Source organism: Heliconius melpomene, chromosome 16, assembly GCF_056956725.1.
Source record: "Heliconius melpomene rosina isolate 202511_hmr_F chromosome 16, ASM5695672v1, whole genome shotgun sequence".
Taxonomy (NCBI): Eukaryota; Metazoa; Arthropoda; class Insecta; order Lepidoptera; family Nymphalidae; genus Heliconius; species Heliconius melpomene.
Window position 1 is genome coordinate 1,663,482 of NC_140404.1, and position 26,193 is coordinate 1,689,674.

A 26,193-nucleotide genomic window follows, 5' to 3' on the forward strand; every position below is an offset into this window, starting at 1 on the left:
TTAACGCGACAAGCTTTTATGATCATATAAATAGTGTACAATGAGGTTATGAGTTGATAGTTAAATTTTAAAAGACAAATTTTATTTTCTCCTTTTTAGGGCTTTTAAATAAAAGCTTTTTCTAAAAATGATTTTTTGCTTATAATTTATTTAACAACAGTTTTATTAACATTTATATTTTAAAATGCCTTCTTTATTGTGAGAAATAAAAGTACTTTTCTCTATTATTATTTTTTGAGGTGATAATAAACAATAGAAGGTAACATTGTTACTTGTAAATAATCTATGTAATTTAAGTAAAAACAATATTTAATAATAAAAGAATATAATAGAGTATAAGTAATTGTTAATTTATCAATCAGTAGTGAGTGATCACCGTTGATTACGATTTCGTGTAACACTAGAAAAGCTACAGCTGCGTTGCTAGCATTCTGAATATTAATAAATAATAATAATAATGGGGTATATTTGTCGTTGAGCCGACGGCCGCTGGAGCAGACGTGTCTTAGAGTGGAGACCCCGTAGAAAACGTCCGGTGAGACGACCCCCTGGTAGATGGACCGAGTGTGGTGGCGGGAATTGGGGAAGGCCTATGTCCAGCAGTGGACAATCGATGGCTGTCGATGATGATGATGATAATGAATAAAAATAATATCTGTCATCATTAAATCATCAAAGAAAATAAAAGTAGGTAATAAAATCAATATATTTTTTTAAATTTTGCTTGTTTGTCTGTGCGTTTGTTTACGCCAATCTCATAAATAGCTTAACCGATTCAATTTCAGTTTTCACTATTGTATTACACTACTTTAGTGTATTTTGGTAAGCTTCTCTTAACATTAAGTGTTTGCTTTACTTAAATTGGTTTATAAATAAAAAAGTTATAACATTTTAAAGAATGATGTACGTAAAAAGTGCTAACTGTTTTATTGAATTGGCTGAAAGTTCATTTTTATATAGGTATAGATATTGTTGTTAAAATGATATTATTATTAGAAAACGAAAGTAATGCAGATAAGTAAATTAATAATTATGGAATTCAAGCGGGCGAAGCTGCGTCATTAATATAAAAATAAAAGTTTTCTTCTTAACTTAAAAAAAATGCTTTCTATTTTCAAATTATTTATTAAATTAAAATATAATTTATAGTTAAATTAGCGACTTTTAAAATAAATCTTCTATGTGGGTCATGATGGGTATTATATAAATTGTGATCTTCCCTTTTCTTGTTTATCGAATTGAAGATGTTATTAGTTTTATTAATTACAATACATTATTACTCTGAAGGCTTTAATTTATACTTACTTACTTTGTGTAACTTTTCAGGCTTTGACTTTCAGTTTGGTAACTTCTCTTAATTTTCCTTCACATGATATTCTTTATTAAAAATGAATTTAGGACCCTTAAAATTACTTCTTCGTCATATAACTTTTACATCGGTTGGTATTTTTGTATTTCATTAGCAAATCATCGTCAAGCAATCCATTTATAATCGCAGTTATATTGACGTTATATGGTATGGACGTATGATCAGAATCAATCTCAATTATTTTAACTACTTTCTTGGTAAATTTACTCAAATTATAATCTTTGGGTAGAGATTTAGTACTCGAATGTTCTAATCCTTTTAATAGAACTAATTTCGATTCCAATTTAAAAGTAGGTTTATAATTTATAGCAAGTAATATTCTTTTGTAGGCTGATTCTAAAATCAGCCTTATATATTCTTGAGGGTAGGATATACGTTCTTTTATAGCTTTTACGTAAGCAAGCACTTTATCTTCAAATTTATCGAATGTTTTTATAAGATTGCTTAATTCATTTTTAGTTTCGTTAGTCATTAATTTGTAAAAATGATCGATTAGAATATTTTGTAAGTCTGAATCTGTTAAGTTTCCTATATATGAAGTCAGCTGTTCTTGAACTGTATATGGACTGCTGTCTAAGCAGAAAACTGTTCCTTCAACACCTGCAATTTATTTTTTTAAGTTTGAAATTTTATCGAATTTATAACGTAACATGCTGCTGTATTATATGCCAATAAATTATAACCACATCCTATTACAGTAAAGCATATAAGATTGAAAAATATATAATAAAATTACTAAACTAAAACAAAAAAATATTTAAATATTTTCATTAAATTACCTTTCTCTTCTAATAACGCTGCAATTTCTAATGCGATATTAACACCAAATGAGTATCCTAAAAGATAAAATTTCTTCTTCTCTTCTAAATTAATGATCGTGTTCTAAAAATAATAAAAGCAAAATTACATTATGATTATTACATTCTAAATCTACTAAGCATCTAACATTTTTTTTGTAGCATATTTTACCTTTATAATATTTTTAGCTATTTCCGGAATCGTGTTTCCTTCTACATCCGGTCCAAGTTGCAAAGTCATAGCCTTTATTTTAAGACTTGAGCATAAAGATTCAAATATTCGATAATGACCCTCGAACCCCGGTATTAAGATCAAGTAATCTGCACCGGGATCAATATTCTCCATTTCATACACTTTCTAAAATTTTAAATATTAATTTATATACATTTCTTAAATCTTACGATTAATGTTAAGATGACTATAATGTTGGGACACTACGTTTTCTTTTCTATTTTATTATTTTTATCGCTGTATCTGTATTTTACATATAGCAGGGCAGTCAGGGAACCTGGAAACCTATCTAGTGTTACACTCAATTCCAATGTAGACATTTTGTTATCCACTTTCTGCCAAATTCTACATTCTATATTTTTTGCATAAACATAATTTTAAAAATATTGAAAGTTGAGAATATAATATTTTTACACTAATCTCTTTACCTACAATGTAATTTATGTCTATAACAAATAAAATTAAATTACCTCCGGATAATTATACATTAAAGATATCATTTGCTTCATTGGTTCTCCCGCTTCAAACGAATCCTCATCAATGTATGAGTAAAACGTTTCGAGACCAATATTATTCTTTATTCGTTCCAGGTTATAATCAATATTATGAATGCTGAAATTGCATACATTTTACTTTTATTAACATAATATTTTTTAATTAAACATTTTATATTAAGGTCATCGTGGTGCAGTGGGAACTATGAAGCGTTGGACAGTAAACACGATAGTTGTGGGTTCGATGTACACTCGGGGAACTGAATAATTGGCAAGAATATGGTGCGGCGTTAAGCTCCGCCACTCAATACACATTCTCTAGGACCTTATTGAGGTGATAATAGGAGAACAGAGACACCAAATCAAATAATAATTTTATCTTATTTTGAATAGAATTTGGACAACAAAAAGACTTTCATCTCTAAAAACTGCAAAACTATAAATATAAACCTTAGTACCTTTGCAAAGACATTTGCTTAAGATTTTCTTCAGATATACAGGTTTGATAAGTTTCCAGAATTAAATTTCTTATTTTTGATATAGTTATATTATCTCTTACGACATATTTCAATGTCATATTAACATCTATTTCAGTTTCACACATATCTTTTCCTACAAACATGAATTAATGTATATAATTATCGCACGAGCTCATATCTAAAACTAATGCTGAAACATTTTTTTTTTGTGTTGGATAGTTTATTAACGAAAGGACTAAGGTGTAATATACTGCACCTGCAGACAAAGATATCTCTATGTTTTGTGACTTAAAAGGTGTCCGTCCTCGTCATACTAAAGACTGAAAATAACTTAATGAACTTTTACAGTTTTTATACATTACCAATTATTTCATTTATTTTTCTCAAGTATTCCATTTTAACATGTTTATTGGTATTAAATGAAATTACTTGACTAGAATTCATTTTTATACTTTTTTCCATGTTGTTTAATATTTGTCTAATTGATTGTTTTGGTTTTTTCGAATTTTCTAGAGAAAGGCTTTCAAACTGTAAAATCAAAATTGTATAATAAATTATTTTTCGGTATATTATTTAGTTAAGAGATATATATTTATAATACTTAAGTAAGTTTAAATAAAATATACTTTAAATTTTCATTTCAGAAATCCCAATTAAAAATGAAACAGATGATTTAAAACTTTATCATAGAAAAGCTAACTAGAGCTCAATCAAGGTATACTATATTTTATATCCAAATTCTAAATACATTATTAATCGTTAGTATATCAATAATGTTTAAAATATTATTTATAATAATATTATAAAGCTGTAGCGTATATTTGGTGGAAGCGCTAATCTCATGAACGACTGGCTCGAATTTAAAAAAAAACAACTAGTTTAACGCTTTTATAGCTTCTTTTTCTTTTTTATAGCTTTGACTGTAACCCACTGTACTCGCAATTAGTGTTACGTCGGGCATTCATAATGTGTCATATGTTATACAGGGTGGAAGAGGCAGCGCTCCTATTACTGAAACTGCATATAGGGTAAAATATTCCAAACCCAGAATTAAAAAAAAAATCAAGGTACCTCAACAGTTTGGAAGTAGGATTTTTTTTCATTTCACGATTTTTATCCATACCTGTATTTCGTGTCACGCACACATACGTATGCGACGTTGCCGCTTTGACAGGTAAGTGTGTGCGTGCCTATATTATACTTTACAAATGGCGTTTTATTTTAAAACGATAATTTTATTATTTATTTTATTTGAAAAAAAACTTTTTCATTTTTGGGAATTATTTTTTTTTCCGAATTATATTAGGCTTTTATAGAGTAGTTAAAACTGTGGTTTAATTTAAAGTGGTGCTGACAATTCCACTCTGTATACACTGAAGCTTCATTTAATAAAAATAATTATATGCTTATTTTTACCTCGTCCACATACTCTGCGAGATATAGAAGTGAAGCCAAGCCAATGTCGTTTCGATATCGACATATCTTACTACATAATGAATAAAGATATTCGTCTTCAACATTATTCTTCTTATTGTTTGCTAATATGACGAAATATCTGTAATAAATAAATAAAAAATATGAAAGTAAAATTTTTAACTTTTGTTTACTTCATTTATCTTTTCCCTTCTAAAGTTAGGAGTTTAATTAGATAGAACGAGTGATCATTTCGAGAGCTAGACAGTCTACAAGTTATCACCTTTGATGTTGTTAAAACAAAAAACCTAGTGTTAAGACATTCCGTTCATCATTTTCCGCGAAAGCTGAATACATGTTGAGAGGGGGAACTCAACGCCGCACTTTACCTTGACACCAGAGCGAAGAAAATGGAAATTTCAAATATTTTATTTCCTCGAGAGGAAATCGAACCCACAACCAACCACGTTTACAGAAAAACACTTTGTCATAGTTGTGCAAAATTAGTGATATGGTAAACGAATGAATTTCTGTAAGTATATCAGAAAGAACTATCTCACCTAAGGCCATTCAGGTTTCTTGATAACATATCCACATTCGCTATAGATGTAGTCAATCCAGAATCAGCTTTTTCTACAACGGATAGCTTATAAAGTACTATAAATATTCCTTCAATCGGACCCAACTGTGTCGCTTTATTTATTAACACTTTACATTGCTCTTCACTTTCAATGCCATAGCGACTTATTTTTACTTCAACACCTTGGTTCATCCAGAGCCTAAAATAATTATAAGTTTAATACAAACTTAATACAAACTAAAGAATAATCAATTAAAATAAACATCATCCTAGTGTTAAGATACTCCGTTCTCCACTTTCTGCCGAATTCTGAAGGCATTACGTGGCAGAACTCAACGCCGCGCTTTCCCTCGATACCTGAGCGAAAAAATGGAAATAGAAACGTAAATAAATATTTCACTTCCTCAAGTGGGGATCGAACTAACAACCATCGCGTTACAGTCACACCATTGTGCCGCTACGCCACGACGGCCCCTTATTTCCCCTAGTTGATCTTATTTCCCCTAAACTATTTTTTTCATGAGATTGATTGGGAAAAGAAATGACTTTGGGTGAACAATTGGAAATAATTTCATAGATATATTTAATAAATATTCGTATAGTACAAGCGGGCGAAGCCTCGCGAATCCGCTAGTATTTGTATTATATATATAAAAAAATCACTTACAGTATTTTAGCTTCAATAAAAGGTGTAATGGGTTTAGATTTAATTTGTAAGAATATTTTCTTTGCGCCCTGTTTCACAAGTAAATCAACTAAACTGGCAGTTAACTCATCTTGATCTCCAATCACTATGTATGAACGTAGCGGATGTAAAATTAATCTGAAATGTTAAAAAACATATTTACAAAGATGCCGCCGTCAACGGCTGTGGGTTCAATTCCCACTCGGAGATTATTTTCATTTTCTCGGTCTGGTAATAAGACAAAGCGCGGCGTTGAGTTCCATCACACAATACACAATGTCTCGATAATTAAACGAAAAGTGTAAAACACAATAGATACGTGTGTTTGTTTATTTTACCACATATTCAAATTTTATTTGCTTTCTATTAAATATGGAAGCTGAAAATAATTACATATTGTACCTTGGCATAACATCAACAATTGGTTGATTGCTTAAATCTAATAGAACCCTTCCTCTATGTTCTCTAAATCTAAACGCCCTAGATATTTCAAAAGGCGAAAATGTAACATGTGTTAGAGGTCGCACTATTCCTTTTGCTATACCTTCTGCTACTAATAATTGCAGCAACTAAAAATAAACAATTATTAAATCATTACAATGCGAAAAGGAAAACATTAAACAAATTTAGATTTGACAGTATAAAAATATTTTATCAAAAAAAAACAAATTTAAAAAGTATTAATCTGAGGTAAAAAACGGTGAATTTGGAGTAAAAATATTAAATACGTGTCAACTATACAAATATATTAAAAATATTATATTATTATTATTAACTTAATTAATATCGATTTTTAAAAAGGAGCCATTCAAAAGTATAATTTCCTTTCTTGATTTTATTTCTGAACACTAGATTATATTAAAAATATCTAACAATTTAATTAGTTCTATTATACGTACTTTTCTTTCTGCAGTATTTTCCTGTTTAAAAACTGATGAAAAGTCAACTCCAGTATAGGATTTCACGATGATGAAACTCATACCAAATGATTGGTTATCAATCATATCCTGTACGCTTAAGTCCAAAAAGATTCCTTGAGTACCGACGCATTTCATTGCAGCCTAAAAATGTTTTATATTTAGGGTAACTCTATATCCCGCAACTAGCAGGATAGGCATCTATTCCCACAATGCGTGGTGTTGAGTTCCGCCACTCAACATACAATGCCTCTTAAATTCGGCGGAAAGTAGGGAACGAAATGTCTTAACACCAGGTTCCCTCTGCCTCCCACGTAAAGCAGGGTGATATAAAATATGGGATACAGCCTGAAGCTACTATCCTGAAGCCTGAACTATCTTGTCTGTGACTACGAAAATCTTTTTTTATTTATTTTGTGTTTAGTGCCTTACTTAATTAATACACATAATAGTCAACATGATAAAGTCAAAAACAACAACAACAAGAACAACTTACCCTACGACAAGCACCACTCTCACTATTGATTACAAACGTGCAGAGCTCGTTGTTTGTTTGTTTTATGATGGAAGCGTAAAAGTCATCGTGTGACGAATCCAAAATTTTATTTTCTAGACAATGAAAAATAAAATGTTATATACTCGTATAGTATCTATATATATAAAATCGAAAGGTCATTCACTCATCACGAAATCTCAGAAGCTACAAGTGCTAGGAATCTCATATATTATTCATAGGAGTTACTTATAGGACGTAGGTGCTCGCTAAGACGGGAATTTGCAATATTCGATTTCTAAGGGATTGTTTTTGGGGTCGAAAGTTTTTATGAATATATCTTAAACAAAATGCAACAAAAACAATGCATAAATGCTGGTATCTTTTTAGTGTAAATATTTGATAATAATTTCGGCTTAATAAATCCTCGTGATTTTGAGCTAAATTATTTTGACACACAAACAGACGGACAACAACTATTTTTCTTTTGAACCTTAAAAATGAAAAAAGTTACCATCTAATGCTGGGAAAAGTTTAAGCAAAAATTGCTTCTTAGCGGGATCGCTCACACTAGTATATACGTCACAGCTAAAACCCAAACATATCGAAATTACTGCTTGTCCAAGAGCTCCCGCTCCACCGTTAATAAAAACAGACATTCCCGGATACATATATCCTCTGTTAATCTGAAAAAAAAGATTAAGCAAAATTTTACTGGTATTTCCATCAAGGTAATTCCGCAGTGGGCCGCATCGGAGTGTAAACACGATGGTTATGGGTTCAATTTCGAATTGAGGATAATAAAATTAATTTCTTATATCCGCAAAGACAAAAGACGACGTTGAGATTCACTACCCAACATACAATGTTGATAAATGGTGAACTACAGACAGAACGCGTGGAGCGGAGTGTTTCGACTTGAAAATAATCTCTGCTTAACCTGTTGCATGCGGTATAAAAAGAAATAAAAGATACAATCTAAATTGTACACACCAAGGAAAAACAATATAAAAAAATAACTCTAACATTAATAGTGATGTTTCAGAACAAAAACTATGACTATTACATAAACTGGAGAACTGCAGCACCGCACAATAATACTCGTTGCCTAGCGAACGAATATATCACTTTGTAAATACAAAAATGGTATATATTGTCTAATATATGGCGGCGTGTAAGTATAACTACTTATTTTATTTATTTATTAATCTTTTATGCATTATTTAGAAAAAAAATTTGAATTCTACAGCTACACTCCTTCTCCATATAAACTGTAACTGTGCCAAATTTCGTACTCTTTCGACAATTTGTGTAAAAAGGGGTACAAAAATTTTGCTTAATGTATAAATAAATAATATTTAAATATTATAATACAAAATAGAGTATTTTGAAATGCACATAACTTATAATATTTGTTATTTACCAGGCAGTAGTAAGCAAGAGCATACGGCAAAGGTACTGTAGCGGCTTCTTCTAAGGACCAATGATTCGGGACGGGCCATAATAAGTCTGTGTTACACTCAATAAACTTTGTAATTGCACCTCCAGGTATTATTCCCATTACCCGCTTACCCCTAAAATTACAAAAACATTTTTTAGCTTCACACTGTATCCCTCATACAGCAGGAGAAACCTACCATTAAGACACCCATTTGTCGAAAGTGTCGGAAGTGGCGAAACTCAACGCCATGCTTTGGCTCGACACCAGAGCGAATAAAAGCATTAATATATTTTATAAATTTTATAATATATAGAATATATAATTCAACTAAATTACTTATAGTAATAATGCATAAAGAAAAGTTTACCTGGAATCCAAACCACTGAAATCCATGCCGAATGATAAATCTTTTTGATTAACTGTTTCGCTCTTCAATTTTTCTATATCTTTCAATGACAAACCAGCATATTCTACCTAATAAATAAGATAACATCCTAAATTAATTAAAATATACCTAAAAAGTACTTTTATAAATTTGATTATTTATTTGAAGAAATACTTGTTTTATAAAAAATACTAAAAACTCTATAAATGAAATGGACTATACTTGAACTGTGTTGCTTTTTTCACTTTTTTCAGCTTCTTCCCAGAACAAAGAATTTTCATCTCCAACTTCTTTCAGCTTTAATTTACAATTTTGGGTAAAATTGTTAGAATTTTCAAAGCTTGTGTAGTAATATCCACCCCATTTACCCTGTAAATATTTATTTATTTATTTAATGCGACAAGTTATTTTTAAATAGAAAATAATTTTGATATCCATATGGATATCAATTAATTAATGTTGATATATATATGTATATAGTATATTACTATATTTCTCTTCTTCTTAATATATTACTTACGTTGTATAAAATGTTAATAGCAAAATTCTTCTTTAACTGCTTGTTATAGAAATTGTTGCTCAAATTAAAATTTGGTGCATTTTCTTCTAAGAGAGCAAATATGCTTATTTTATTACCATATTTCTTACGTAGATTCATTACATAGGCTAAAATAATTATTAAAATACATAAAATCATTAAATTGAATTGAATTTAATTTAATTCGTTAATAAATACTTATTTGCCATACCCTTGTAATCATAAATGTTATCTTTTTCATTCAGTAGTACGATAAGCTTATTATTTGTTATTTCTTTTAGAGTTTCTTTGAATAACAAGTTTTCATCACCTACTCGTACAATAGCCATATCTTCAATTACTTTGTTAACTGAAACTTTATTCATTAAAGCTAGAATATAGTCACCACTAATAGGAAACACTGATAAAATATTGAAATAATCAGTTTGTATAATGTATTTGTTATTCTTTTTCTTTTCTAATGTTAAAACAAATCCACTTTCTGGCAGCTTAGCGTAAATTGCAGCAATCAACTGAAAAAATTAAGATATTTATTTTATCAAAATTTCAATCTTCATTGAGCTTTAAATATATAATAAAAAATGTTTTCTACTAATACGAAAAAAATATTGAGAAACTGAAGAGCATTAATATAAGGACCAAATTTTTACATTAAATAATTATGGAAAAATTGACATATTCATATAATTTCTTTTGCTATTTATTGAGTTTCCTAATTTGTAAATTGGGCTATAATTTAAATTAATTTATAAGGTGTTTTGATTAAATATATTTGCTTTACAATTTAGAAATTTATTTAAAGATTCATAAGTCACCTCTGTGTTCATTACAAAGTCGTAAACAGCAAGAACATCAGACTCAGGTAATTTATTCAACACATTCAAATTTCCATTTTCAACACTTATGGAGTCAAATACTAATTTTAGAGATAGTTCACTTGTTATTTTTCTCATATTATCTGCAAAAAGGCTTAAGCCTGAAGTCTTTAGTTCTGTCATTAAAATGTTATTCTTTAATGTAGCATCACCAACGATTTGCATATTAATTGCGATAGCTGTGCTTAACTGAAAGAAATAAGCAAGATAGTAGTTTAAAAAAACTTAACTCATCTTTAAGATTCAAATAAAATTAATAAATACATTGAAATAAAATTGTTTGTAACAAAATTATACTAGTTAGTAAATTACTAGTTCAGGCACTGTCTTTGCAAACTTCTTTTTATAAATGTATTTATCTTGTCTGTTTTATATTTAAAGTACTGAAATAAAAATTTCGGCGATAGTCAAAACTTCTGTGTTAGAGTTAAATACCTATACTAACATTGACATCCTTTTGTAGAAAGTGTGGCCAAAATTGTATGGAGCCCAAAAAGTCAGACTCCATTCGTTGAGGAAGTAAATTATCAAAATTAACATTCACCATTTGTACACCACCACTCCTATAAGAATATAAGTATCTTGAATGTGTATTTTTATTATAATTGATCTTAAAATTAATATTTATAATGAAAATGAATAAATAAATATATTTGTTTACGATCCACAAAGATACTAGTATTACAAACTAGAACAATTTTTTTTTAGCTTCCAACTATATAAAGTACTACACTAATAGATGAATCAATTACCTTAAAACTTTAAAATTGTTATAGTAATTTGCCTTATAGCAAATGACACCATCCATATTACTTTTGTCCTTGGTTCGATGCTCAAAGACATCAATAATCAAACTTTCAATATGTCTTGGTGTAGATATGCCATCATAATCATTTGCAAATATATTTATTTGTAATAGGCCATCCAGGAACGTTATCCAATCACCACTCCATTTGATGTAAGCTTCATTGTTGTTTAGATTCAAAGAATGGAGAGATTGGAATTTATTTCTGAAATATTTATATTATAGATATATTTATTTAAATATATTGCTTTAGCTTAATACGATATCTTCAGTCTATAACAGGATAGATAGGGAGTAATAAAATAATATAAATAATTTATATATATATATATATATATATATATATATATATATTTCTCCACACAAAGTAAAGTATACAAAAAAGTTGTGTATATTTAGGTACATAATAATATTAATAAAAATATTATTGTAAATAATACAATCATGTGAGACTGACGCTTTTACTAAGCTATAATAAAATATAGTATAAATAAATATTAATTAAAATAATTTGATTAAGGATCGATTATATATATTTGTAGAGCCATGCAAATGAATATCCATAAATACCATATCTATTGGAGATGAAACTAAATAAAAAAATCTGTTTTTAATTTTTAATCCACTTTGAGAACAAAATGTTACAGTTAAACGTACTTACATATATACATGACCTCGTAAGTTAAGCAGCTTGTATATATCAGGCGTGTACAACGTGATGTCGTTTCTTATATTTTCATCAGAATGTTCACACACTCTCTTTGGGTTGTCTTCATATAGATTTATATAGCCACTAACAATTATTTTATTTTCGTCAACTATCTGTAGAGTATAATAACATTATTTTTTTTTTCATATTAGTTAATTATCTTTTTACACCATAATCAGCATACGGTAAAGTAAACATACGGAATATCTTTTGGAATATCATTTCCTCGGGTGGGAATCGAACTTATAACAAGGCCGGATAATTTAAATCATTTTCAAATATCTAATGCAAAAATAGTAACAAATATAGCTATAGCGACCTGTGAACTATAGTTTAGTTGAGTCGTCGTTCTCATTAAGACACTTCCGTTCCCAACTTTCCGCTGAATTCTCAGAATTGGTGGTGGAATTTAACGCCGCACCTTTATTGCGTTACAAGAACGAGGAAATAAAAATATTAAATATTTAATTTCATCGAGTGGGAATCGCACCTTTACAGCAGCTCGCTGGTGCCCCTGCGCCACGACTAACCTTTTATTTTTTTCTTAAAATTTAGTTAATATTATACATATGTTTTTAATTCTACCTCAAATCGACCATTTTTCTTAGTAACACATATACTAAGATTCAATAAATTTTCTCGTTTTAGCTCAATTTGATCGGTGAATTTAATATCCGTCAAAATCACGGGTAGTTCATCAAAATTGACATCCATCCACATAGCTAATGTTTGCCACGTCAATACTAGCAATGCACTCTCAGGGAATATTATTTTACCTATTAAAATATATTTCTTGATTAAAATTTTGTCATTAATTTTAATACTCATAATCTTCATCATAATCCTAATATAAATAAATTATTTATTAATATTTTAGATGTACTCAATAGTTGCCTTTTCAAGTCCTGCACACAATGTTATCAAGTCCTTTCTACAATTTTTTAGAATTGAATAAATGAAATACTCCCAATATATTTACGACAACTTAATAAATTTAATAAAAACAGTGACCTCCATCAACATAATTTAAGAAATAAAAATAAGCTTGCTGTGCCCTTCTCTAGGCTCCATAAAGTGTCTCACTCATTCGTAGGTCAAAGTTTTACTTACTTTTATAACAAACTTCCAAACGACGTGGTTAATTTATCACTGAACAAATTTAAAAAAGTGGTAAAGCACAGGCTCTGCCAAAAAACATATTACTCTGTTAAAGATTATGTTCGCGATAAAGATGTTTGGAAATGAGTTGCTCTATTTCTAAGTTAAAATTGTTAATTGTAATTTGTAACAAATGTTGGCATTTAAAAAGAGTGGCCATGAGTTTCTTTGCCTGTATCTTCTCATGAGCTCAACCATTTGAACGGGCTTTTTTCAAGTCAAAATTGCAAATTTTTTTTGGTTATTTTGTTTTGTATTTTTTTTCTACTTTATGACATGTCCAAGTAAATGTTAAGCATTTTTATGGAATAAAGATATTTTGACTTTGACTTTGACTTTGACTTTGACTTTGACTTTGACTTTGACTTTGACTTTGACTTTGACTTTGACTTTGACTTTGACTTTGACTTTGAAAAAAAATATCTTGAATTAAAATCAGCTTCACGCTGTATTCCGCACAAAGCCTTGTTAATGATAAGACACTACATTCACCACTTTCCGCCGAATTCTGGCGGTATTGTGTGTTGAGTGGCGGAACTCAACACCACACTTTGCCTCGACACCAAAGCGAAGAAATGAAAATATAAATGTAAATTAATTTTTAATTTCCTCGAGTGGGGATCGAACCCATAATCAATCGCACACTTTATGTTCGTGGCGCCATGACTGGCCTTTCAAAAATATATAAATTTTTCACAATTTAAAATTATAAAAATATCATTAACATTTTTGTAATAACTCACCGTCTCTTATATGATCTTTGATAAAGGCATATTCTTCGTCATGAAGAGAAACGACAAGATCTCGGCTTGGCGTGTAAATTACGTTTTCTTCTAGACGCCCTATTACGACCCTAATAAAGTATCAATTTAAATATTTTATTTAAAAAAAAATAAACTAAACATTATCACATCATTTTATATTTAAAAAACAGTTCGAACAAAAAAAACAAAAAAAAATGTTATTTTCAAAAAAAATATCCTTATTCAAAAAAAATATTATCCAACAAACATGAACATAATTTATGAATTAAATGGATTCACATAAATATATCTTGAGAAATGCCTTGTGAGGGAAGTAGATTAAAGTTTACACTATCAACATGCAAAACAAACAAGAGACAAAAATTCTCGCTGTCTATACTTCCAATTGTGTATTAATTTCACTTTGAATTCAAAATTTGGCTGTGAAGTCTACTATATACTGCTGTCTACTTTATATATACAGACTAAATTTGTACATAACCAATATTAGTCAATACTAGTTATATACAAATATATTTTTTTGTTGGTTAGTTCATTTATAGAGAAAGGCTTATAGCTTTTATCATATTATCATGTTAGTTGTACCAGTGATTTTTGTACCACCTCGAATCGGCTCGAATATGTCATACACAACCACTCTTTAGTATTTCCATTTGACCACGTGAAAAAAGCCGCCTATGAAAGCTAGTTACATATAAAAAAACAGCATACCAATCCTCACTATGCTCCCATTTGACCAAATGTGACAGAAACTGAGTCCCAGTCGAAACAGGATACTCGATTTTTGGATATAAAGCATCCATTTTCACATTAAAACCAGCCTCGTATATTCTGAAAGAATAAACTGATCAAACATTGACAAAACTTAGAGAGTAAAGACTGATAGTATTTGAAATACGGGCAAATTCCTACTTTCCGATAGCTTCTAGTAAAAATTGTACTTGATCTTCATGTCCTCGTCTCGTCAAAGGAATATGCAAACACTCTTTGTGTTCGCGTTTTAAAATTGCCTGGAGTAAGCCGTGCGGGGCTATTTCAATAACTACCGCGTCGGATGGAATATGTTTCAATACTTCTTCGAAGTATACAGAGTTCTGTGTGTGTATAACTTATGTTAGTAACATTAATATTTAGAGTAATTCTATTTTAGTATTTCCATCTTTTTTCTTTTAATAAAATCAGGTACAGTTCGCGAGGCGTAAGTGAACCGTCGCGTCGTCACACATACACTATCTGTGTACACTCATACAAATGCAAATCCCAGCTTACGCCTCGCGGACTGTATATTAGTTTATTTTCTTAAGCAAAAGAAAAGAAAACATAATTTTTATACAGGGTGGAAGAGGCAGCGCTCCTTTTACTGAAACTGCATATAGGGTATAATATTTCAAACCCAGAGCTAAAAAAATTAATCAAATTACCTCAACAGTTGGGACGTAGGATTTTTTTTTCATTTCACGATTTTTATCCATACCTGTATTTCGTGTCACGCACACATACGTATGCGACGTTGCCGCTTTGACAGGTATGTGCGTGCGTGCTTATGTTATACTTTACAAATGGCGTTTTATTTTAAAACGATAATTTTATTATATATTTTGTTTGAATAAATTACTTTTTCATTTTTGGGAATTATTTTTTTTCTGACTTATATTAGGCTTTTATAGAGTAGTTAAAACTGTGGTTTCATTTAAAGTGGTGCTGACAATTCCACCCTGTACATCTTGCATTTTTATGTGCCTTATTATAGGCATATCTTAACAATAGTTCATTTAAAAAATATAGCATATTCGTTATTAAGTATTCGTAATATAATAAATATTTTTTTGGTAATATACTATAACTAAATTTTAAGTTATTTTTATTTGTTATTCTTTTATATTAAATGTTAAAATGCTAAGCAAACCAGTAAGTTATTGGTGAAATATTGTGATGAGCAATGCTTGGCAAGCGGCTCATCCCATTTCTCTTCGGGCACTGATGTCGACAGCCATCTACTACTCCGCAGTTTCGGTTCTTTGATGACTTCATCCAAATACTTCCTCAGGGCTGGGCCTGCACAAAATCCATATATGTAATAATATTTTTTTTTCATGTAAAACTAACTGAATTAAATAATAAATACAAAAATTTTAAAACTAAATCATCGCCATTATTGTATAACAAAAAAATAATTACAATTTACCAGTCGCACTAACGTATCGTGAGTGATATGCAATATTACTGCAAGGCACTTCTTTACAGAATATATCCTTTGCTCTCAATTGTTCTAGAAACTTTGGAACTTCTTCGGCCGGCCCAGATATTGTTGTGGATTCAGAGCTGTTATGACAAGCGATGTCGATGTTAGGGGGACATATTTGGATTAGCTAAAAAATAAAGAACCGTTTAGAAAAGTAACATTTAAAAAATTTTATATACTATTAATATTTATTAATGGTATATAAAACTTTTATTACTTATTGTACTTTTTTTAAATTTTCAAATAAACATACAAAATACTAGCGGCCTGCTCGTGGTTTCACCCGCGTGAACTATGTTATTATTAATTTCTGTCTCCATGACTAAGTCCTAGTGACATCTATGCAAAATTTGAGATTCCTAGCACATGTAGTTTCTGAGATATAGTGATGAGTGAGTGACCTTTCGATTTTATATATATAGATAAACGTACATCTTTGTAACCCAATCCTACAGCTGCCATAGAACCTTTGATCAAATTGGGTTCTAAGGATGCCATTCCACGACTGTACGCAGAGAGGATCATCTCTTCACTTGTGAAACAGCTGTCGGCATATCCACAAGCTATTTCTCCTGCACTATGACCTTGGATGTAAAATTATAATAAGTTATTAAATTTAGAAAAAACAATCAAAATTTTCTAGAAGAAATGTTTACGTTTAACATTCCTTCGGCCAAATGCTTACACACACAATATTTAGAACAGAAATATGTATAGTACCTTCTTTTAACGTAGTAGTTCGTTCCACGTAGTAGTAATGAAAAAGTTATTATTGTTATTATTTACAATTTTTTTTTCATAAAACTTGTTGTCTACGAATTATTACAATTACCAATTTCTTATTATCATAGTTTGGATAATTATATGTCAATATAATAGAATCTGATAGCTATACTTGCTGCTTGCGGTCCTGGATCTAAACCCCACTCGGGGAAATGTATTATGTACATTTCCCAATTATGTAGATTGTAGCGAAAAGAGCGGCGTTGTGTTCCGTCATTCAATGTACACGAGTTTGGGGGGGAGAACGATGTATTCAACTTATAAACCATATCAAATACATAACAAATACTCACCAATCATATAATCGCATTGAATTCCAACTGCTCTCAAGATATCAATAAGGCCAATTTGCACAGCAGCGATGCCCACGAAACAGTGTAAGATATTGTCAAACATAGCCTTATCTTTGTCGCATAATATTTTTACTATGTCTAAACCTTTAGTTTTCAGTACTTTATCAACTCTGAAATATATTGTAAGAAATAACTTCTTACAGCAAAGGCTTAAATGCTATTTTAACGTTTTTATTTTTCTTATTTTTAGCTTAACGTCGCATATAAAAGGTAGTATATAAAAGGGTAGGCAGAGGTAAAATGGTATTAAGATATTTCGTTCCCCTCTTGCCGAATATTCAAGGTATTCCGTATTGAGTGGCCAACCGACGTCGCGCTTTTCTTGTTAACGAAGAAATGAAAATAATTTATTCCGTAACATTCAACGTCATTCGAATAGGTCTAAAAAGAGATAATGTCTTGGCACTAAGTATAAAAAATATATACAAAAGCAAAAATTGAAAAAAATAACAATTATTCATACCTTTGAATTGATTCATTGAATATGGGTATACGCATCAGATCGACTCCCATACTGGCCCATTGGGATCCCATTCCGCTGAATACAAACCAAATCTGTCGTCTATTCCCTGAATAGTAATCTACACTTCTTCTGAGTGCTAACGTTTGTCTGTTTGTATCTTTATCTGAAAAAAAAAAATAACTATATTTCGTTGGATGCCGTGTAAAATTTAAAAAAAGATTTTTTTTCTGTGTAACAAATTTCAATTAAACATCAGATGAAAAACTATTAAAATGGTTATCAGATGTACCAGATTCTTACATTTTATATTTAAAAGGAAAATGCTCAGCAACTTTTCTTAAGGTGGCATTCTATTATGCCACATACTTAAGGTGGAAGAAGTTGAAAATACGTCATAGTCGGTCTTTTTTTATGACGAATTCAATTGAATCCCGTTTCTATATATTTCACTAACCACTTTCTTTATAATTGTGCACCCTGTGTGTTTTTTGGTAAATAATGGTGTTTGGTAATGGATATATAATTAACTGATTATGATATTTTTACAATTTCAATAACAACTAAAGAATTAACTGAATTACTGTGTATATATAATATTGTGTAAACAAAACCCGTCTATCACCTAGTACTATAAAACCCCTTGCAGTGTGACCTTTGATATCGTGATTATAAATATTATGCAGCATTCCAATATATTCAGGATCGAATGGATAGCTTTGTAAGATGTCAAAAAGTTCATTAACACAGTTTTCGTCTCTTCCGGACACAATCACTAGGTATGGTATATTACTTTTATACCGAGTTAGATCCTGTAAAATTAAAATATTATATCAGCTATAAACCACAATTTAGTTTGTGTGGAAAGAAAACACCTATTTTTCTCTTTGAAATCATTCTTAGTAGAAGCAATTGCAATAAGTATACCTTTGGCTTATAATATCCTTTAAGTAAAGCATGGCAATCTACTCCAGTATATGAAAAGTCATTTATAGCTATGAATCCTCTATTGAACGGCAAATTTTCTCTCAATACGGTGGTGTTTTCAGCTTCCATAGGATCGAAACAGTTGATGTTACCAGCAATTTCTCCTTTGTGATATGCAAGACAAACCTTTAAATTGAAAATAAATAAATTGTAATTGTAAATTGTAAATAATGTTTTATAACATGAAGCCGTCTAGGTATATATTGTAGTTGTTTTGTTTATTAAATGACATTTAAATGCTAAAAACACTACGAAGCGACTTTATTTTATACACGTAAAGCAGAAGAATACAAAACAATATAAATATCCGACAAAACGCTGCGTTGAGGTCCGCAACTAAGCAGACAATGTCTAAAAAATTGAGCGGAGTGTTTTAGCAATAGGCTCCATCAATATCCATAATACAATGATATATGCCAGATATATCGTGAAGATATAAAAAAGTATATGAAGCTTACCTTTGTCAAAGAACACATTCCCGATGCACCTTCACTGTTGCCCATATTAGATTTGACGCTGCCAACAGAAACTGGTGACTTTTTACCAAAGAATTTGCTTATCGCTTTAAGTTCTTCTTCATCTCGAGAAGCAACACCTGTAATTAGAAAGCACAATTATTATTATTATTATAAATATAACGTGATTTAAATAAGTTTTGGGTGATTCGATTAATTGGATATTTAATTCGATTCAGATTAATTACAAGTAGGTATATAATTATGTGCTTTTTACAAGTAATAATGAATCGAGATATGCGTTACAAGTAGAACGCGTAAGCCGATCGTGCCGCTATCGCTTGTTCCGCGCTCTCGCTTGTACCCTCGGCTCAGCCGTTCGTCGATTTATAAGATACTAGCGGACGCGCGCAGCTCCGCCTGCTTAGGGATGAATTCTAATAAACCATGAAACAAGTGTTCAATGAAATATTTTTAAGACTCTGAATTTCAAATTTTATAAAAATCGGTGTCGATTTAAATTTTTTTCCATACAAAGTTTTAACCCCTATTTCACCCCTTTAGGAATACAATTTTTCAAAATCCCTTCTTAGTAGATGTCTTAGCAGATTACGAAAGTATACATTTGTCCAAATTTCACGTTTCTACGCACAGCGGTTACGGCTGTGCGTGCGTCTTACCTCAGTCAGTGAGGACAAGTCCTTTTATGTAGGTATATAGATTACGTCAAAAATATTTTATTGTAATTGTAATATTTTAATAATATACTAAATTAAAAATATACTCATCGTTTCGCTTAACTTAGTTTTATACTTTTACTAGCGGCCCGCCCGCGGCTTCGCATGCGTAAACTACGTTATTATTAATTTCTGTCCATGAGTACCAACGTCTTATAACGTGACGTCCATACAAAATTTGAAATTCCTAGCATTTGTAGTAACGAAGTTTCATACAAACTTTCAACCCCGAAAAACAACCACTTAGAAGTCGGATATTGCTAATTCCCGTCTTAGCGAGCACCTACGTCGTACAAATAACTCCTATGCAAAATTTCAGATTCCTAGCACATGTAGTTTCTGAGATTCGTGATGAGAGAGTGACCTTTCGATTTTATATATATAAATTCTAAGCGTCACAAGGAACTCTCATGGTCATTATATCTGGTTTAATAATTTAAACTATAGGTACTAAGTTTCCGAGCGAAAGTAACACATTGCGTGCGTGGCAGAACTCAACACCGCATTCTGTGTTATCAAAGCGGAAAAAAATCGTCTTTCTTTGTTTCTAAATCGAATACATGATTATCGCACTTATAGTTACATGTATAATATATTTATGTATACTGTACCATAAGCATCAGCCTCCACATAATCAACTGAAGAAGGTTCAACATGTATTTCAGAATAGAACTCTTCCAAGAACGTCACAATGTCGTGCTCTTCGCGTACAGACACTGAATTCACTTCCGGTTTAGAGTAGCTGCTTTTAACGTGTACCACTTGAGAGTAAATCCTGGAAAATATGATATTATGATCAAAACATATTTCAATTTATTTTGTTATGTCTACTACAAGTGTTTTTTTGACATTACGTTTCTTTATTAAAAATAATAATAATTTATATATATAAAAGGACTTGTCCTCACTGACTGAGGTAAGACGCGCGCACAGCCGTAACCGCTGTGCGTAGAAACGTCAAATTTGGACAGATGTTTACTTTCGTAATCTGGACATCCACTAAGAAGGGATTTTGAAAAATTTTTACTCTAAAGGGGTGAAATAGGGGTTGAAAGTTTGTATGGATTTTTTTTAAAATCGGCACCGATTTTTATAAAATTTGAAATTTATATTTTTAAAAGTATTTAATTGAACACATATTTCATAGTTTATTAGAATTCACCCCTAAATACGCAAGCGAAGCTGCGCGCGTCCGCTAGTAAGATATATAACTAACAAGGGGCTCGATTAGGCTCATGTGTGTAATTTAGTATAAAAAATCACACAGTCTAAAGAAATATAAAATATTATTTTTTTACTGTAGTAAGGGTACATAGTTCAAATCCGTCAACAAAACACTATAAACGTAACAATGCGCAGTCTCAAGGAACAAGCGCGTCCGGTGCTTGACCCAACGTAAAAACCTAAACGGTGGCTCGAGTGGTTAAGACGTTTCACTATTAAATTTTAAACTGAAATTACTATAGTCATAGAAATGAATGAGCTATTTTAAAAATAATAAAAAGAGAAAATAAGAAAACTATAAAATAGGTAATGGAGTCACTTGTAACAAACATGTTGATTATTTTGTAAATAAATTGATTTTTAAAATAAAAATATTCAACTCTTAGGCCCATGTTATCTTTTCCGTACTTAAAAATAGATTTATCTTTCTTTCGAGTGTTAAGAGAAAAAAAATAAAAATTAAAATTTAGAATCTTAGGACTAATACTAGGTTCCCTGGATTCACCTCGTATCTCGCTAAAAAAATGTTTATTGTTAAATTTTACCGTATATAATTGTTAAAAACCTCAACGAGTAAAGACTGTGTAGAATATAAATATATACATTATGTATAAAAAAACTATAAATCTTATTATTCATTGCATTTAGTACATTTGTACTAAACATTAGAAATTTTACCTTTTAGCGTCTTTGGCCTTTTGTAAAAATATTACGCTTGCTGCTTCTGATCTGACGCATCCGTCACCATTTTTGTCGAAGCACTTTGTTTTACCATCCTTGCATAGAAATCCTGTCCTGAAACATGAAGATTATAGTTAGTATTAAAAAGATCTATAAAGATATATGTAGGTACTTTTTACAGGTAACCTTCCAATTCTGAAGAGGTCGTCGTGGCGCAGCGGCACAAGGGTGTGACTGTAACGTGACGATTGTGGATTCGATTCCCACTCGAGGAAGTAAAATATTTATTTACATATATATTTTCATTTCTTCAGAGGGTCTTGAGCTTGGCTAAGCGCGGCGTTGAGTTCCGCCACTCAACACGCAATGCCCCCAGAATCGGGCTGAAAGTGGGAAACGCAGTGCCATAACACTATGTTCCTATGTGCCTACCTTGCTGTGTGCGGGATACAGCGTGGAGCTGATTCTGGAAAACATATTATTTAACCAAAATTGTTAATACCTCTTCAAGTTGACCCCCAAGGTAGGCTGCTTACATAGATTACAACCAGCGACTATAGCGCCCTCAATTTCTCCAGATACCAAGTTCTGATAGGCTTGTTCTAAACATAATAAAGAACTAGCATTGGAAGCATCTATGGCGTAAGAAGGCCCTTTTAAATTGAGGTAGTATGAAATACGATTTGCAAGCATAGTTTTTGCCGATCTGTAATAATTATGTACGTGTTCTAAATTTTAGGAGTATGTTTATCCACTAATTTCTCGGAAACTATAAATGCAATTAATGCTCCTTTTGATTTTTGACGCATATTCCCACTTAAAGAACAGTTTTAATCTTTTATGATACGAATATCCACATATATCAAAGACGATAAAAACATTCTATAGTATTGTATACTTATAAACAGGTTATTCAAAATAGAATGACGACAATATCAGGAGATAGTTCATATATCTAATAAGAACACATCTCTACTAATATAATAAAGCGGAAGAGTTGTTTGTTTGTTTGTTTGTTTGAACGCTAAGATCTCTGGATCTACTGGTCCGATTTACATTGTTTTTGTTTTGTATGAAAGCTGCATTCTTCAGAAGTGCTATAGGCTATATAACATTACATTACACATATAAACTAATATATTTTAAAGTACTTTCTAATTTGACATGCAATTTATTCTGCCATGTCAATAACAACCGTCGCGTCGCTACGCAACGCCGTTACCGCGACATTTTGATATTCATCCTTATGAAAATAAATATAATAGTCACTCTTAGCATTTTATCTAGATTGATATCATAGTTTAGTGTATAACATTCTAATAAATAATTAAGGAGATGTCACTGATTCCAAATGACCTAGCCTACGGGCGGCACAGTATGACCGACGCGAACGGGCAGATGACGTTGATGGTTTTATAAATTTTCATACATTTTCGAACTTTATTTGCTGTTTATAATTATACACTTTGGTTCTCTTCTTTTTTTATTTGATATTGTTGGCAAAAAATATTTTTAGGTAGTTTTTAGGTACGGGTTCGAGGTACTTCTTCTAATATTAAAAATATCCTTTAGTTACTTTTACTTCTTATGTTGGTTTTCAATTTCTCAGATAATTTTTCTAATAATATGTCTCTAACTATTATTCTTTTTGATTATTTAAGCTTATATTTTCTTACTAATTCTATTGAAAACTGAAAATATATTTAATAAATATTCTTATAGTTTAAGCAGGCGTAGCCGCGTCCGGGTCCACTAGTCATCGATAAAGGACAACTTTGACAAATCGCCCAGTAAATGGAGAAGCACCGCAATTTTGACATTATTTTGCTGCATATCGAGATTTCCACTTAGAATAACACGAAGACATATTTTATACATTAATTGAATAATTCGTTCTATAATATACAAGACTTACCCACTAATAAAAAATACATTTTTCTTGCTGCCGCTCATCATACATTCTTTTATAGTATCTAAATAAGAGACTCCGACGTATACACCAATTTTTTTGGCATCCAACGATATGGGGTTAATACCTGTGTAAAAACTTAACCATTTGAAAAATAATATAATAAATTAAGAAAGAAAAAATATATTAAAGCCGTTTCAATAGTAACCTGCATCAAATATAGCACTATACGAATGTTCCATCAACTTCCTGCACATAGGATCCAAAGTCATTGCGTGAGTAAACGTGACTTTAAAGAACTGAGCATCTAATTTATTTGGGGTACTGATTACCCCAACATGCTGTGGTGCGTCCGGGTGGACCAAATAGGGATCTAGACTTATTACCATGTCAACCTAAAAGAAAAAAAACGTAAAACTAAATTAGGCGTATGCGTGTGAGTTTATACGCGTCAGGTTGAGGGTTCGATTTCCAATCGAAATAGTGAAATATTTAATATGTACATTTCTTCGCTCTGGTCTCGATGCAAGGCGCATCGTAAGTGGGGAGCGGAGTGTCTTAACAATAGGCACTGCCTACCCGGGATGTTACTTACGAGATACATCAACGGGATACATAGGACGTATCATATAAAATTAGAAATAATTACAGGTTCAATTCTCACGTGGAATAATATTGTTATTAAAAAAGTTTCTACATCATAGTAGAACACGTTGCCTACATAACGGGCGACATTTAAAATTGAATTACCTACTCATAAATAACTTTCGTTTACTAAGGTTAGATATATAGTAGGGATGTATAAGATATAGCGCCCACCAGAATAATCATAGCTTGAAAAAACATCTTTTGTTACTGAGTGATCATATTACTGAGTGGCTAAAAGACACGCGAAACGAATGGAATCTAAATTGGACATACGGTAGGTATACCTGAGTTCAGGAATTGTAGGGGAGCACTTACAGATTTTTTCTAGAAATTTCTACGGGAAGGGAAAAAAATAGATATTCCTTTTTACGTTTGAAGGTTCACAAAAAAAAGTTAGAGGTTAGGTTAGGTAATCTAGTTTTGAAATCTCACCTTATTATACAAATTTTCCATAAACTCCAATATGTAATCAGACTTTGGAAATATTCCAGATATTCCACTTATAACAACTTCATCCCCCTTCAACTCATTTTGTCTTTCTTTTTCCATTTTTTTGTTGTAAATAATTAGTTATTTTCACTAAGAATACCTGTTTGTTACCACAAAAAAATATCTAATTTAAATTCTTTAACCCAAAAAAACTACATCGACTAGCGACACAACAGTAAATAGCATATGCATGTACCTATGCATTATATACAAGTGCTTTTTTATTTCAAATATATTTAAATTTCTAATGTATTTAACCTTTCATTCGTGACCAACATATTGGAATGAAGCGTAGAAGCGTGTGGCTGTAACCACGACGATTGTGAGTTCGATTTCCATTTCGGGAAATCAATTATAGCTATTTATATATTTATATTTATTTATATTTTAATTTGTTCGCTCTGGTAGAGAGGCAAAACGCGGCGTTGAGTTTCACTGCACAACACGCAATGCCTTGAAAATTTGGAAAAGTTTATTTTTAAATCAGACAATAGATACTACATAAAAGACAATAACATTATAAAAGAATGTGTAAATAAAAAAATAATTTACTTTTACAATAAATATATAAATATTGAAATATGTTATGATTTTCCTATTCTAATTTTTTTTTTATAAAGTTATTCAAAATATCTTTAAATGTTCTTAAATCGTACGATAACAGCTGAAAATTCACCGTTAAAACGTGTAAAGCCCGGTAACAAAACTCCTTCCTGTCACGTTACGAAAAATATTGCCTTGCAAAATTTATAGCTTTTATTGTTTAGTGATATATTGGGACGACCGTGTGGCCATTTACTATATATATCTACTATGTATAGATAGATGGAGGCCATAGTAGTGCAGTGAAAAAATGTCTTATTGTAAGCACGATGACTTTGGGTTCGATCTACGCTCAAGGAAATGATAATACCTAACCTCACGCTGTATCCCGCACGTAACAGGGTAGGCCGTGGTCAGTCTGTACAAATAGAGTGAACTCGAAGAAATTATATAATTATGAGGGAGCACTATCGCAAATCCTGTTATGTAATAAATTACTTGCTTTTCCTTAAAATATTTTATTATCACTGCAGCGGGTGAATCGAACG

The 26,193-nt window shown here is 30.9% G+C and overlaps 1 protein-coding gene across 1 annotated transcript; it reads right to left on the reverse strand.

Moving 5' to 3' along the window:
* Positions 1–1,163: 1,163 nt before the first annotated feature.
* On the reverse strand, positions 1,164–25,162 carry LOC146530656 (fatty acid synthase-like). The gene is made up of 38 exons (XM_085199497.1): positions 25,046–25,162; positions 24,174–24,360; positions 23,972–24,092; positions 22,559–22,762; positions 22,054–22,170; positions 20,763–20,926; positions 19,418–19,554; positions 18,900–19,085; positions 18,598–18,784; positions 17,976–18,138; positions 17,453–17,622; positions 16,809–16,960; positions 16,320–16,503; positions 16,041–16,189; positions 15,047–15,228; positions 14,846–14,965; positions 14,114–14,223; positions 12,798–12,988; positions 12,165–12,325; positions 11,451–11,708; positions 11,144–11,261; positions 10,639–10,887; positions 9,508–9,654; positions 9,268–9,374; positions 8,883–9,033; positions 7,974–8,145; positions 7,463–7,575; positions 6,949–7,110; positions 6,452–6,618; positions 6,032–6,187; positions 5,345–5,563; positions 4,788–4,926; positions 3,734–3,899; positions 3,351–3,504; positions 2,869–3,010; positions 2,339–2,524; positions 2,149–2,251; positions 1,164–1,969 (listed from the first exon to the last, which is right to left on the reverse strand). The coding sequence occupies exons 1-38, from the start codon at positions 25,160–25,162 to the stop codon at positions 1,410–1,412; spliced, it is 6,471 nt and encodes a 2,156-aa protein (XP_085055623.1). The 3' UTR covers positions 1,164–1,409.
* Positions 25,163–26,193: the final 1,031 nt, after the last annotated feature.

What these genes read in the sequence shown, in the direction of transcription:
- LOC146530656 (XM_085199497.1), bottom strand. Translation starts at nt 25,162, where the DNA reads ATGGAAAAAGAAAGACAAAATGAGTTGAAGGGGGATGAAGTTGTTATA. An exon ending in AAGGATATTATAAGCCAAAG is followed by an intron (nt 18,785 to 18,899) that starts GTATACTTATTG and finishes TTAATTTTACAG; the next exon opens with GATCTAACTCGGTATAAAAG. An exon ending in ATTTCACCAATAACTTACTG is followed by an intron (nt 15,229 to 16,040) that starts GTTTGCTTAGCA and finishes ATACACACACAG; the next exon opens with AACTCTGTATACTTCGAAGA.